At 39.6% G+C, this 15063-nt stretch overlaps 2 protein-coding genes across 5 annotated transcripts in view; one reads left to right on the top strand and one right to left on the bottom strand.

The window, feature by feature from the left end:
- TBC1D23 (TBC1 domain family member 23) overlaps positions 1-13165 on the bottom strand; it is a 31968-nt gene extending 18803 nt beyond the window's left edge. For both annotated transcript variants that reach the window (XM_066175194.1, XM_066175192.1), the window contains exons 1-6: positions 13073-13165; positions 6247-6358; positions 5886-5991; positions 3758-3962; positions 2344-2467; positions 39-163 (exon numbers count right to left, since the gene is read on the bottom strand). In XM_066175194.1, coding sequence (XP_066031291.1) covers positions 39-163; positions 2344-2467; positions 3758-3962; positions 5886-5991; positions 6247-6358; positions 13073-13113 — 713 coding nt within the window. In that variant the 5' untranslated portion in view covers positions 13114-13165. The remainder of the gene's footprint in view (positions 1-38; positions 164-2343; positions 2468-3757; positions 3963-5885; positions 5992-6246; positions 6359-13072) is intronic.
- An 808-nt stretch (positions 13166-13973) lies between these two features.
- The window catches only part of CMSS1 (cms1 ribosomal small subunit homolog), a 221130-nt gene continuing 220040 nt past the window's right edge, over positions 13974-15063 (top strand). The window contains exon 1 of one of the 3 annotated variants that reach the window (XM_066175200.1): positions 13974-14325. In XM_066175200.1, the coding sequence (XP_066031297.1) occupies positions 14158-14325 (168 nt within the window). In that variant the 5' untranslated portion in view covers positions 13974-14157. The remainder of the gene's footprint in view (positions 14326-15063) is intronic. The other 2 variants (XM_066175203.1, XM_066175205.1) reach the window with 2 other exon arrangements.

Raw genomic sequence — 15063 nt, forward strand, 5'->3', positions numbered from 1 at the left:
CAGCAAAGAATGTCCCAAAGAATTAACTATACACTTACTTTGCATTGACAAGGATGATCAACATTAGGAAATAAATAAAGAATGGATCTGCTTGTTGTAGATATCCATCCCAAATTGCCTGAGTGACTTCAGCTGAACAGTAGTATGAGAAAAGGCTTCCAAGCTAAAAATTTGGAAAACAATGTGAGAAAAAGCAATTACCAGGAACAATCTTATCAGAAATACATTTTTAACAGAGATACAAGATAGCTAAAAGAAAATAAACCCAACAAAATTACGATAAAACCAACATCTGCGCAGCGTACTGAAGGATGGTTCTAACCTCTAAACCAATTTTTATGGAAACAGTGCACAACACTGCAGAGTATCAGTGAATAAATATGACTATTGTGAAGGCAAAGTTGCTGTACACTGCCAGCCTTGCAAATTCAACCACAGATAACACAATCAAGCTGGAGTACTGTTTAGCTCACAGCCACTGCTAAATACCAATTATACTAAGAAGACAATCATAAGAGAATATATTTACTCAAATAGCATAGCAATTAGAGCTTTGAAAGGATCCTGCAAACATAATTATTTTTATTTTTCACAGTAGAATTGGGCTAATTGAACATAGTTGCACATTAGTTTAACAACATCACTTACTTAGCAGTACATTATGATGCTTTATGACTGAGTAATTAAACATTTGCAAGCATCAGAAAATTTTCATTACCATTTAAGAAACTCTTTGCCCGTTCCCATGCTCCCACTTGAAAATACATCCTCTCTGATACACAAAGTTCAAAGCAAATAAAAGGTAGGAACTTTCGCCCATACGTGCCAGACAGGTTTACAATCACACCTAAATCAAATGCATACCACCTGACTTCACTGGGGTCTTAATGAACTTGCTGATGCACACAAATTCGGTATCAACACAGCTATAGCTTTCAAAAGCTTGGTATCTGTTTTAAAACACTATTGTGGAATATTTCAACACTTCCTAGTATAGTTTTATAGCAAAAGAAAAAAAGAATTACTCAATTCTGACTCTAATGCAATTAAAGACAAAACATCCGTGAACAAGATGACAATGGCAGGTCTCTGTATGTTGCTTATATATCTCTAAGTATTACTGCTACACCTCTATAGACAGAGATTTTTCACAGATGAAACAGGGAATTTTACTGTAATCTTATATAAAATGAAACTTAAGATCTTTTCCTAAAGTTGTACACCAAGCAGCATGGCGCTGAGGATTGGCAGCTACACCAGCTTACTTCACTACCACCTTTCAGAGAGAAGATTCTTTTTTAATTAGGTTCCAAAATTCTGGTAAACAACTTCAAAGAATTTTGTATTTACTAAGGAAAATTCTACTAAGAAATGGAAATTGAGTGGCAAAAAAAGACCTGATTTCTCTTTTGAAGGCTCATGAGACTGGAAAGACAGATTTTGAGAAGATTAAAATTTTTCCTAGACACATTTTTATACTAAAATTGGCAGCAGCCTTAAAAAACCCAAAACTAAACAAAAAAATAAATCAAACCAAATCAAACAACCCCCCCCAAAAACTAAACCAAAACAAAACCACAAATACAGACTTCACAGTTTAATAATTTGTTTCAGTCTTCTTTAGCTGAAAATACACAAAGTTGAAAAAAAATTTACATAGTCAATGAGTATGAAAAAAGAACCTAGAAGAGTTCATGGGTCAAAGCCTTCTCTATTAAATTACAGACTTTGCCTGTGCAAGCACAGTACCATGATTTTGTATTGCATATATGAAGTAGCACTGAAACAAAAATTTTGTTGTAGTCCTGCTACACATAAAAAATGATTGAGGTAAGTATCTTTGTAATTACCCACAATCTGAGGCAGTTTTGAAGAGGAAACGACTAATGCCTTAGAAGTTGTAAAATGTGCCTAAATTCTAAAAGATATACATATATGTCTTAGCAGGGAGGTTTTTAAAACAATTCATACTTCAGCTCTAAAAGACCTGTTAGACTGATGTTTACCCACATCTGCAACATACAATCAAAACTGCCCACAATCAAAACTAACATCAGGGCTTCTTGCTTTTTGAGTAATCAGCTGCTCTCATTCTTCCTTACTCCAAGAAGTTTCTAACATCAGTGGCTTAATAAGGTCTCACCCAGTACAACAGAAACATGACATTAACAAGACCTCATGCTAAACACTAAAGACAAAAAGCCCACACTGTATTAAAACATGCAATTTCTTTAAACATGCAGTTCTAATTGCTTGTACTACTCTTCCATAAGCTGGCAACATGTACTTAAATTTTAACAGAAATTTATTTTTCATTATGTTTCCCTACTTTCACTTTATTACCCAGTTGAGTGCATATGAATCTGGAGTCATCTTCTTGGTATCAAGGAAGGAGCAGAGTTCAGGCTCATGGTACTGAAGCAACAGTCTAAATAGATGAAAGGGTCTTCCCTTCATGAAACAATCCCTAAAAAGTAGCAATGAAAAGAATAAACTCCCCAGTAATATTGCAGTTTTCAGACTTACAGTAGCAATTCTTTACTATCTGTGATTACATGATTTCCTGTACATTGCTCTTTTAATTCACAGGGACTGATCATGAAGTCAGCTTGCCTCAAGAGTCAAAAAACCAACCAACCAAATCAAACCAACAAAAACCCCACAAACACTGAAACCCCCACTAAATTAACAAGGCAGCAGAATGAAATATTATCAATACTTGATAGATGATACAATGCAGAAACATTTAAAACAGATTTAAATCTCAAAACAAGGTAAGCATGGTACCAATGGAGCAGAGATTCACTGATCTACTATAAATTGCCTTTCTATGTCTTTCATTCTCCTACTGAAAAGAAAAAAGCAGGAAAAGAGTCTACATCTCCTTGAAACACCACCCAGATTCCTACAGAGAAGCTCAAATACCATATACTCTGCAAGCCTTCTACAACTGGAAGCACGTAAGTTATTTGACCATAATGCCACTATCCCCAAACAGCTCACAGAGCCCAAGAGTATTTCAGAGCAGAAAGGGACACGAGCTGAGTCAAGTGACAGGAGTGATAAATGCTTCCTGCCACTACAGCAAACATGCGTTTTTCAGATTTTGGGCACAAATCCATCAGCCAGCCTGGAATCTCCTCTCCAGGCAATCAGACTAAGATCTTTAACTACAGACTATCCAGCCCTGCTGAAGTAACATGGTGCTCCAACATACATAAGAACTCATTTTAGAGAGAGCACCTATATAACAGCATGAAAATCTCAAATTTAGTATTTGTCATCAAAAATATCTAGCAACTTAAAAAAAAAAAAAAAGATTTCAGACCCAACTCAATAGAACATAGGGGAAATATCAACTACTTCTAAAGAGGTTTTGAGACTTAATTATTGCTTATGAATGACTGTTTCTGATGGGATAGAAGTATTTTAGATACCAAAAATGCTAGGAAAGGGAAAAAAAACCTCTTTCACATAACCTATGTGAATTAGTTAATAAACAAATGTTTTTGATATTGCATGAAATGATAATTCTTTAAAAGGCATATTGAATCTAGTCACATGCAAATTCCTTGAATCTTAAACCAACATAATCATCTCCTGGATTTCAAACCAACAGGTACTGAAATTTATGATCATATGAAAGAATCTGACAACTTGGCTACAAACGGTGCTGCTCTAGCCAAAATCAATATGCACATCTTTCAGAGAATACTCCAACTGCCAAAAAAATAGAACATGTGGAAAAGAGTTTTACCTTGGAATGAATTTATTCATGATAGCATAGAAGCAGTTGTACAAATCACTGCGGGGCAAATGAAGGTGCACCAGAGGTTTGAGCAGATGTATCCAGCCGAGGCAAGAACTGTATTTAACATTGCGTGATTTACAATAAAAAGTAATAACAGACTCAATATCCAAAATTAATACTGATTTCTCTTCTTCTGGCACCGACAACTGGTCTGAAACAGGCACAGTAATATAAACTGTGTTAAAGGCTTTTCAGAGAAATTAGATGAGATTATTTCATAGCAGAATTGTACCAACAGGGACTGAACAGGGAAAAAACCCCCAAAATACCAGACAAACAAAAAGCTGGCTATTTGGATTAAATTCTTACAGAAAGGCATCTAAAAAGGTATCAAAACACAAGCGGTTTTATAAACCCAGTAGGATAAGACACTTAAATACTGCAACAACAGGCTGAAAGAAGTTTGGGGTTTCCAGGATCTATATGAAAGAAGGAGGTAGATTCTTTCAATGCACAGAATGCTGCTCTTCTGCTCCTATTTGATGAGCTCAGCACACAACTTAGGCTCAACTCTACAACAAATTCATTTGAATTTCAACATAGATCAACCCACAACGTACACCTTCAATTCCCCAAAAGCTGACTGACATGCAAACTTATCCAAATCAGGAGTTTTAGGTCATCTAGGCTTACAGACTTAAATTTGAGCATTAAGTTATAAATCACATTTTTTTTTGTCCAGGGTGTGGGAAAGAGATCTGTACACACTACATTAACATTGTGGCATTAAATTTTTAGGAAACCTCTTTCCCCCTTAGTTACAAGAAGACCACGAGTCTCATTACTGTAAATAATTATTTTTATTACAAAAGACGTTAACACTTTCCCATCAAAGGCAGTCAATATTTGGCATTCCTTTTCTGTACCTCTCAGAAAAATGAAACAGCACATAAGACTCACATTCCAGCTGAGGATATACTTTAAATTTGGACACTACTTGCTTTGCTAAAACATTGAAATAGAAACATTTAATCCAACAAAAAAAAATTGAAGCCTCAATATAACCTTCTTTCTGAAGAAACTTTACATTTGTTCCCTTTGTCAGTTAAAATCATTACATATCACAAAATATTTTCCAATAAATACAAAAAGAGAACTATCAGAAACCAAAGTGCTTAATTTTGTATGTTATGAATATAACCAGGACATTTTGCATCTTCCTGAGGAGAGACTGTGATTAAATAAGAGAGTGGAAATTCTACCCTCATTTCTTTCCTTTACAGGACAGAGAGAAAGAAAATAAGTCCTACTATACTTTAAGGCTAGAAAGTGTAGAACTGCATTTCAGAAATGGTAGGTATGTATGCATGCACCAACTCCATCCTCTGCCTTAACTTTCAATTGCACAGGAATAAATAAAGTGATAGGTAATAAATTAGAAGATTCTCTTATTGAAGTAGTGAGATGCATCCTGATTAATGAGCCTTCATTGATTCCATCAAGTGATCACTGATATCAGTGCTGCTGCATCACATCAGGGGTTTGACCAGTCCTGTGATGAGCTGCCAAGCAGATCCTGTGGCACCTCCTTGCAGACATACCAGAGTATTATCTCCTTTGTCCTGGCAGCACCTTGCTTGCACAAACACAGCATTTTACTTTCACTGAAAATGCTATTAGGAAGTATATTTCTTTCAAATAGTTTTTGAAGTCCAAAATGTTTAATATATTTCTTCTCTCAAATGTTATATGCATTTTCGTGCTACAGCAGGTTTTCAGATTAAGAACCAGGCCTTCCACAAATAAAAGCCTGCAGAACACTATACAAAGAATGTCTGCTTTAAAACATGGAGCTTGGAAAACAATTACTATTTTTTCATCTCACAAAGCTTTCTGACTATGCAAAATATCATTTGCAAGCTAATACTTTAAACTCCCACAATGTCATCCTGCCCAAAGTCTGTGTGCAGGTAAGATACTATTATTTTCTTACAGTCTCTTACTGATTTTTATCTGCTCTTTCATCTTCCTCCAAAATGTAAACACCATTCAGATCATTTAATTGAAAAAAGCCTTAAGATAACTGAGAATACAGAAGTTTTCAAACTGATGATACAAATGTAACAGAACTCACCAATTAACTCTTGGCAATCCTTATGAATTATACTCTGCTCAGGTAGGTCTAAGGAGCCATCCCAGGATGCTAGGCTGTCCCCCTTTCCTACAACATTAAGTGCAATCTGAAAACAAAACCAGAAAGCCCTCTAAATATTTTAGAGTCTTTTTGTGGTTGTTCAATTACTGAACCCAGTAATTAAAAAAAAAAAAAAAAAAAAAAAGAAGAGAGAACTATTCTTAAACTGAATCAACATCAATGCATATTAAAATTCCAGTACTACATCTCTTCTGTAGAGACGGCTGGCAATTAAATCTTTTACCTCAAATGAAACACAACTTCAAGTATTTCCTGCTTCTTGATTTAAGCTCATATTTACCTTCCAGACTTTGGCCCTTAGATCAGCAGGCAATTGCCTTCCTTGAATGATGCTTCTCACAGTTTCAAGATCACAGCCTCCTTCTTCTAGAGCATCTGCAAGATCTTTTATCCTAAAATAATGAAATGTAATTTTAAAAAATCAATTATACTAGTTTTCAATGTTTATGCAGACTGAAGACTACTGTCAGGCAAATCCCACACATATGCAAAGGCATAAGACAACTTGAACGCTACTAAAAAGAAATACTTGCAAAATGTTATTTATTCTTCTACTTTAAAGCTGCTTGTAACTCCATTCAATTTACATAGAAGAAAAAAGAAGTTTGCTTTTTTTTTGTTTTCATTTAGTGACAATGTTGCAAAATGTATCATAAAAATGCAAATTCGGTTGCAGTTTACAACTTCCAGCAACTTGCAATTTCAGTTTTCACACACACACAAAGCAAACAGTGCACCTAAATTAGACAGTGGAGTTATCATTTTAAATAAAATATTAGATGTCCTAGAAAACAGAACACTTGTTTCGAAGGTTTAGAACAGTCAGCTTTTAATCTCACCTTCCCTGAAATGGGAAAAGACCTTTTGGTCAAACTCAAATTTATATACAGTTCTATTATTTTAAGTGTGGACATATGCACAAGTCTGAGTTAAAACATACAAAAATGTTAACCCAGAGAGTAGAAAAATACACAAATTGATGAGACAAACATTAATGACAATTGCTGTAGTAAGACAACAAAAGTTCGCAAGCATTATAGATAAGAAGAAATTCAGCATTCAGGAATGATTACTTTACAATCTCTCTGATAGCTTCTGCAGACTGGTTCAATGTTTCCATGCTGTCAGTAATGGGAGAACCACATCTGACGATTTCAGGATTTCAATATCATGGAGCAGAGCAGTGGCAAAACAGGTTCACTGGAAAAATAGCAATGGCAGTGACACATAGGTCCCATAGGCAAAACTTCTCCCTTGCTATATCCTTTAAATTCTTCTCTACTTGCTCTGACATCTGCCTTAGGAAAGGCTTTGCTTCAGATACCTGGTGAGCTAAACACACATCCAGGGGGTACACAGCCAGAGCAAAACACAGAACCTCCAGGACAGATATTCATGTGGGAAGATGCAATCCTGGTGAATAACACATGTATTTATACACATGGAGTAACAGATGTTGAACTACTACCAGTTTAATTCTCAATTACTCCAGGACTACTATGTAGTCAATTCAAAAAGCCACAGAAAAAGAATGTCAGCTGTGGAACTCTTGCCGACTTTAATTTCCATATATCCATAACTAACTCCTTGATATAAGGATTCACAAGTTTGGTCTCCTGAAAACTTCAAACACACATTTCTGATTTTCTAAATAACATCCTTTTGGACAAATGGATTAAAATCCCAGACCTGGAAGAAGGTGTGCAGATATTTGGCTGGCTTTACTCAAGACTTCTTGAAGTATTTACAGGTCTGAAGAATAAGCATTTGCCTTGCATTGTATCAGGCAGCTTCTTTGTCACTACTTTTTGGTTTGCATTTTAAATCATATTTCGAATAGACACTGGGGCACAACTCTATTTTCTTCAAGTATTTTTGCAAATTTGCACGAAAGAAAGCATAGATTACAAAGAGACTGGTTTGCCTTATTTTCTCACATTTTTAGTATTACAAAAAAAGAAAAAAAAATTTCCAAAGTCTGTTTTGTATAGGCCTACAGGTTGCACAGGTTGCCAATCCCTTTCCCGAGACAGAAATGGAGGGGAAGAAGAGTATGGAAGCACACTTGCACTTCCATCATCTATCCTGTTGTCCAGTTGTGTACATAATGGTCAAAGCCTGAGAAGTTAAATGAATGGATCAGTTAGCCCTGAATAAAAATCAAGTATTTCCAGGGCATCTACACAAAGAAACCTCATAACTCTCAGCAGAACTGCATGAACTCTAAGACGATCTAGTTTCAACAGAAGCCAACATCAAACATCAGCTGGAGAGAATGAGGTGCTCTTAGACATATTGCACGTTTCTGTGAACACTGAGTATGAAAAACAGACCAGAGAGCAACAGCCAGGCCTTAGATTACAGCATGCAAAATATAACTAGTTGCTACAACTACATCCAAGTATTGAACAGGTATGTGGAGATGAATGCAACAGCTGTGTACATGTTCCATTTCTAGAAAGGTCTTAAATTGAAATACTCTAACTTCATTTCTATGTCGCCCAAAGAAACTCTTTTGAGAATAAAAAAGTAATTTTTACTTGAACCAACACTTAAAATTACATCTACACTAACTACAGAATCATCTGGCAAAGAATGTTTCACAAACCCACAAGGACTAATTCTACCAGTTACTAGTACCCAGCATTCAAAAAGCTGTGCACGGGTTAACACCAACTTCAACGTGTTATCTTGCAAACGTGTGCTTCTGCTGCTTGACAGTATCTCACCATCTGCAAAAACTTCTTCCAAGGGCTGTCACCTCCACTTTCTACACTGTAAAGATGAGAGGCAAATGCCAGTTTTACTACTTCACCTCACAAAGCAAGACACTGACATGCCCATCTGCCACATGAAGAGATGTGATGAGTTACCAACAAGGAGTTAAATGAAATGACAGCAGGGGGGGAAAATGCTTTGTTCTGCTGTGATTCAATTAGGTGCTCATTTCCTCCATCAACTGCAAGATCGCTCATAGGCTGTAAGGATTTTTCAAAGATCAAGCAAATTCTTTTCTAATAAACTTTTTGTTCAGGCTAACTTGCAAAGCACAAAACATGAAAGTGATTTCAACACTTTAACACATGTCCACTCGCTGTGTTTTACCTTATTTCTGTCAGTTGTTCTATAAATATTCCAGCAAACTGCTAGCAATCTGGATCCTTGTCTTTCAGCAGTGAAGAGCAGCTAGGAAGTCCTCTGTTCACATGGACAATTATTACACTTATTTTGAACAGAAAGCAGCACTTCTCCCTATGGGCAAACTCCTCCACACCAGAACATCTGTACTTTCTGCTCTGCCATGGCTTCACTGCCTGTTTATAGGTGCTACTCAGAATTTTGGTTAGATGTGGAGAATTCCAGCTTACACCCCAGCCATGGCCTGAAAGGTAAATCCCCACATGATATACTGTTCAAAATGTCATGATACAAAATGTTCCTGTTAGTGTATCGGCAGTAAATCTCCATACTTACAGAAGGATCTCTTACATCCATGCCAGTCTGGTGACATAATCAATAAGTAGTTATCTTCACAGATATTAAACAGGACCTTTCTAAACTTAAGATGTGTAAGCTGGCAGCAAGAAAAAATTGATCAACTGTTGGAATTCAGCTTAAACCACTTTTTCTAAGTATTATTTATATACGACTGAGATACTTGGTAATAATCAGTCATCAATACTAGTGAAGGGAATGTGAACATCAGGAAAAGATAATAGTAAGTGATCAATAAACTACATAAAGTGTTAAGAATACTGCAATCAATTTCATACTTTTATAGAAGTCACTACTACGGTTCCTACTTTTAATTCCGGATTTTCCTGACTACCAGGAAAAAGCCTCAACAAGAGCTACATTGAATTGAAATTAATGAGTGTTTGTTCTCTATTGAAAGCAAACAAACAAAAATCAATCCCTCACATTTGCCTTAAAATATCCATTGTATCCAGCACACGACTGAACCATTTATTATTCTCCAGAATTTTGGAGAAAAACAATTCCCTGACATTTTTTCTTCAATTTCATGCTTAACTGGAAAGGACTTTTCCGTTCTTGGGCTTTCAGAATAAATACTATGGCTCCATGTACTAATTAGCCAGATAGTGAGAATGGGAAAGATACACGGAAACTACATTTGTCACCCTGCTGTCTTAGGCAGTTGCAGTGCGTTTTGGGACCCATAAAATGAGTTATTCCAATGCAAATTTAAACGCCCAGGAACAATTCCATCTGTGGTTACAGTTATATTTAGTTACTTGAGGTCCTGATTTTCCAAGTACAGATCTTAAAAATTACTACTTGATCAAGTTTCCTGAAGCTTGAGTATTAAACAAACATCTGCAAAAAGGTTTTAGAAATTAATTCATAACCATTAATCTGCTTGAAAATCTGGACAAGAAAAATAAGGTCCAAATCATCGATTTCCTTGATAAATGAGGAGAGAAAAATCTATAACTTCCAATTACAAACATTTTAACTAGGAACAGGCCATCTTATTTCTGTCCATACAGTCTACTGACTAGATGCATTGCATTGACTGAAATTATGATTAAAATACACAAATAAGCAGACCAAAAAAAAGAAAAAAAAAGAAAGAAGATTTTACAGCAGTTTGAAAGCAGCCTGCCTCCTCTGTGTCTCACAGAATCCTTAGCTTTGGACAAATATGTCCTCCAGAACAAAATAGTGCTGGCAGTTTCTCAAATTAGCTTTTGAGTATATGCCAAACAGCTCAAAAGAAATATTAGCAAACAAAGTCCATCTGATTTTGCTCCTTTTTAAATCAAAAGTGTAGATAACAACTTCTTGAATCTACTGAAGAAAAAGAAACTACACTCTCATCTTTCTCTCTATATAAGTTTGGGGTGGTGGTGATGCTGGGTTTTCTTTTTAATTTTATTTTATTGTGCAGTGGCAAAGTTTCCTGGTTTTTGTTGAGCAAAAACAGTCAGTACAGATGTTGAAGGGTTTAATTCATAATTAAATAATCATAATTTCCACCCACCCAAATCACTGATACCAGCACTGCATGACAACTTAACACCGGGAAAACAAACAGGGAATTTTATGTTAGTGAGGATTTATGTCAGACCCACATCTGGATTCTACATACTCAAGGTGCTGCAACAGCCTCTGAACACAAAATTCCATCTGCCTTTTAATCCTCCTAAGGAAGTGAAGAGAGGACATGGAATTAGCACTGCCAGTTTTGCTCCCAACAAAGCTCAGGCATACACATGTATCATTATATGTTTGGGTATTTTTAAAATTTGAAATCCTATTTACTTCAAAATACGGTAGTGCAATAATTTACACCAGAAAGCTCTTTCAACAACAACTGTTCACAGCATTGAAATATGAATGCAAGACAACACTTTAAATCCATAAATGAAAAAGCAAATACTCCACTGAAACTGGCTTTTAAATAAAAAACCAAACAAGAAAACAAACCCAAAAAGCCACGTGAGGTTCCTAAGTAAGCAATAAGGAATGCAACTGTGTCATTCACAGCACACAGCTCTAGTAACAGGATGCACTGTCACATATTAATGTAGCATGTAAGTATAGAACTCTTTAATCGTTCCCATAAAGACTTAGATCTGTTTTAACAAATGCCTTCAGGTTTGCATTTTCTAGCACCATCAGCACATAAAATTTACTATAGTTTTGAAGCTGCAAGCAGAATATCAACAAACAGGCTGTGCCTTGGAATGTGTCTGGAAACACACTTGTCCTCATCCTTAACAGAAATTCTAGAGAAGTTTGTTGAGGTCTGGGAGACAGCAATATTATTCCAACATTAGTAATGGAAGTCATCTGAAGTATTTTTTCCAGAGGTATTTGAAGTATGGCTCTTATTCAATGACCAGGGTTATATTCCAAAGTGTCAGGAGTGCACTGTCAGTGAGTCCATCCCTCACTTTGTAATTACATGGCCCAACAGTCAGGCCAGTGTTTAGAAATAATGTTTATACAATACTCTGCTTATAGAAAGAGCGTCATAAATTTTGAAGCTAAAAGAAAAAAAAACCAAAAAACAAACCCCCCCCCCAAAACAAACTAAGAATAAAAAATGACACCAACTAACTTTCATTTTCTAGTTAATGATACTCAGCTGTTTTAACCAAGAACTGTATTTGTAGAACCAACCTAGACAAAGGAGAGGTTCCACCTACACCTGTGTGTGTGTTCAGGCATGTTTTATCAGTGAGATAACTAAGCACAAAGAAGGCTAGGCTCAGTCTGCAGGAAACTTGGAATCTACCACATCAAACAGAGCCTAAAAGCAAAACCATCAGGTTGGAAGTGATCATAAAAAGGCACGTCTGTAAAGCAATGGCTTGAAAAGCATATACGTGGAAAGGACAAAGAGCAATGGTGTGGCACAGAGCCACAGAAAGAAATCACATGCAATGCAGACGCGCAAAGACAACAACAAAGTGAAGACGCAAATGGAGATGTTGGGTGCAGTAAGAATAGTTTCAGTGTTTAAACACAATGTTTATTTAAGCCTCGGCAATCTTGAGTGAATACGCACCTAGCAGATACTAAAATCACATCACTGTAACCATCAAAACGATCCTATACACGCTCCAGAAATAGTTTCCATTCTTGTCCTAGAGGTTCAACGTAAAATCTATTATAAGTAATAGCTGCGCTAAAGAAGGGTGGTGAGCAAAATCATTCAGAAAACGAGGCAGGACCTACTGGTGTCACCTGTTTCCGAGAGCAAGCACGCAGCGACAGGGGAAGCTGACTGAACAAAGCAACTCCACTCCAGGCAGGCTCCTGGAGCAGCTCCTACCGCGTATTAAAGCTGTCATTAGAACCGGTGAGACCGCTTGGCTCCAGGCTGGGCAGGGCCCTGGTTCTGTGTCCGGCCCGTGTTTTGACGGGCCCTTTCCTCCCAGGAGAGCCGGAGCCGCCGCCGGCGTCGGCGGGGGGCTCCCGGCGGGCTCCCAGCGCCACCCGCACAGCCCCGAGCGCGGCGGGTCCCGGCGGGCGAGCGGCGGCGGGCGGGGCGTTCCGGCCCCTCTCCCCTCGTCCCCGCTGCGGAGGGGAGGGAGCCGAGCGGGAGGGAGGGCGCCCACACCCCCATAACTCACCAGCTGCCCGGCGGCGGCGGCGCCTCTTCCCCTTCCGCCATAGCTGTTGACGTGCCCGCTCGCCCGGCCGTAAAGCGCGTTGGGAGGTGTTTCCCGGCGAGGCCGCTCCTCCCGAAGCCGGCCCCTCCCCGGCCCCTCCCCGGCCCCTTCCCGGCCCCTTCCCGGGCCCGTCCCCGCCTCCCCGCCGCCGGGCTGAGGGCGCGGGCCGCAAAGCGCGGAAGCCGGGCCGGGCCGGGCCGGGCCGGGCCGGGCCGAGGGCGGGGCGGCCGCGGAGGGAGCGGCTGGGGCAGCGCCCCTGGAGTAGGGGAGGGGGCAGCTCTGCCGGGGCTTTGAATGTTTTGGGTTTTCAGAAAGCTGAACGGTTTTGCCAGATGTAGGTTGGATCGTTAAGTGACTTCCCCCACGGTGTTTAACGTGTCACAGGTTGGACGGATTCCGCGAGTCGGGGAAATTCACAGGTTTCACGGCGTTTCCAAGGGCTAAAAATCTCTTGGTGACGTCCACTAGCCGCCCTGGGCAGAACGACACTAGTGCTCTCTGTCATGCACGTTCCTTACCCACCTGTATCCTCAAAGGGGGAAAAAAATAGTATACTTCAATGGAAGTTGAGAAAAATCACCGGAGCGGGTTATTCACGGAATAACAGTGCCGCCTTAGGAGAAATCCCAGTCCTTACACTGGTCTGGTTCGCTTCCACGGCTTGACTGGGGATGTGCTCCAGCAGGTAACGCGCAGGCTGGGAGCAGGACGGCTCCTGCGGGAAGAGATACAGGATAGGCACGCTTGTCCTGCAGGCTCCGGCCCCAAGGGGCCGAGAACACCCATCCCAAGGTACGGGGCACCCTCTGCAAGCGCCTAGCTGTTCCTCAGAAAAGATTACGTGAATTACCTCCACCAAGAAAACAGGTATTTCACGGTATGAAACCGGCTTGAGGAAATTAAGTGAATGTTCTGAAGAACGGGATAACACTTTTAATTCCTTTCCTCTTTCTCTCACTTTTATATTTTCCACTTAAAAAAAAAAAAAAAAAAAAAAAAAAAAGCATCCGGAGGCCTACTTCTCTTTCAGAAGAGTATTTTGTGAGATGCACTGTGACAGCAGCCGCGCCCGAGGCAGCGCCGCCCCCCGGCAGCGCGGGCCCCGCCCGGCCCGGCCCCGCGGGCAGTGCGCAGGCGCGGCGGCGGCGGCGGCATGGGGGACACGCTGGAGGAGCCGTGGTGGGACACCGAGACCGGGGCGGGCGACACGCCAGGTACTCCTCTCCTGGAGATCGCTCCTCACGCTGGGATTGAGGCTTTTTTGCCTGAGAGCTTGCCCTCCACCTTCCTTTCCTGCCCTCCTTCCGTTGGATTTGGGTTTTCTTTAATTTTTTTTCCCCACTTCCACCCTCCGCCTTTCCCTTCTCTGCTTTTAATTTATTTCTCCAGGTTTTCCACTCTCGCTTTTCCCCCTGTGCCTGCTTTTCCCTGCTTGCTACCGAGGGCGGGTTTTCTTGTAAGCAGAATCTCTGCGGCGAGGTGATGTCCAGTCTCCGATCAGAGCCCTGGGGTAGACGATGGAGCGGCAAACGTAAATGCCAGGACCTAGGTAACAACAGGAACCCACTTAACAAAAATATATTTATGCAGAGTTTAAAAAGTGAGGCGAGGGGAATGGGAAATCCTCTTGATTTGAATTCAGAGCTCAGCTTTCCCTTGCATTCATTTACCTTTCAAACTCTATCTTCTTCTCAAGAGTTTATTTGATGAAAGGCTTTTGCATAATGTATGATCCTTGTGGGTTCCTTCCACCCCAGAATATCCTGTGATTGTGTTTGGCATTAACTTATTTGCTGTTCTGTAAGGCTTAGGAAACAGTAAATCCATAGTAGAGCCTTTGGGGGGAAAAGTATCTGTGGTACTTGAAAAGCATCACCCATGTGCTCACTGGGGTGTGTCGCATCACCCTTGCCATGTGTTACTGTAAAGGGCAGGAGTTAAAAAGTTCTCTC

This window comes from Chamaea fasciata, unplaced genomic scaffold (genome assembly GCF_029207755.1).
Source record: "Chamaea fasciata isolate MVZ Bird 193981 ecotype frontalis unplaced genomic scaffold, bChaFas1.0.hap1 SCAF_2, whole genome shotgun sequence".
Classification (NCBI taxonomy): domain Eukaryota; kingdom Metazoa; phylum Chordata; class Aves; order Passeriformes; family Sylviidae; genus Chamaea; species Chamaea fasciata.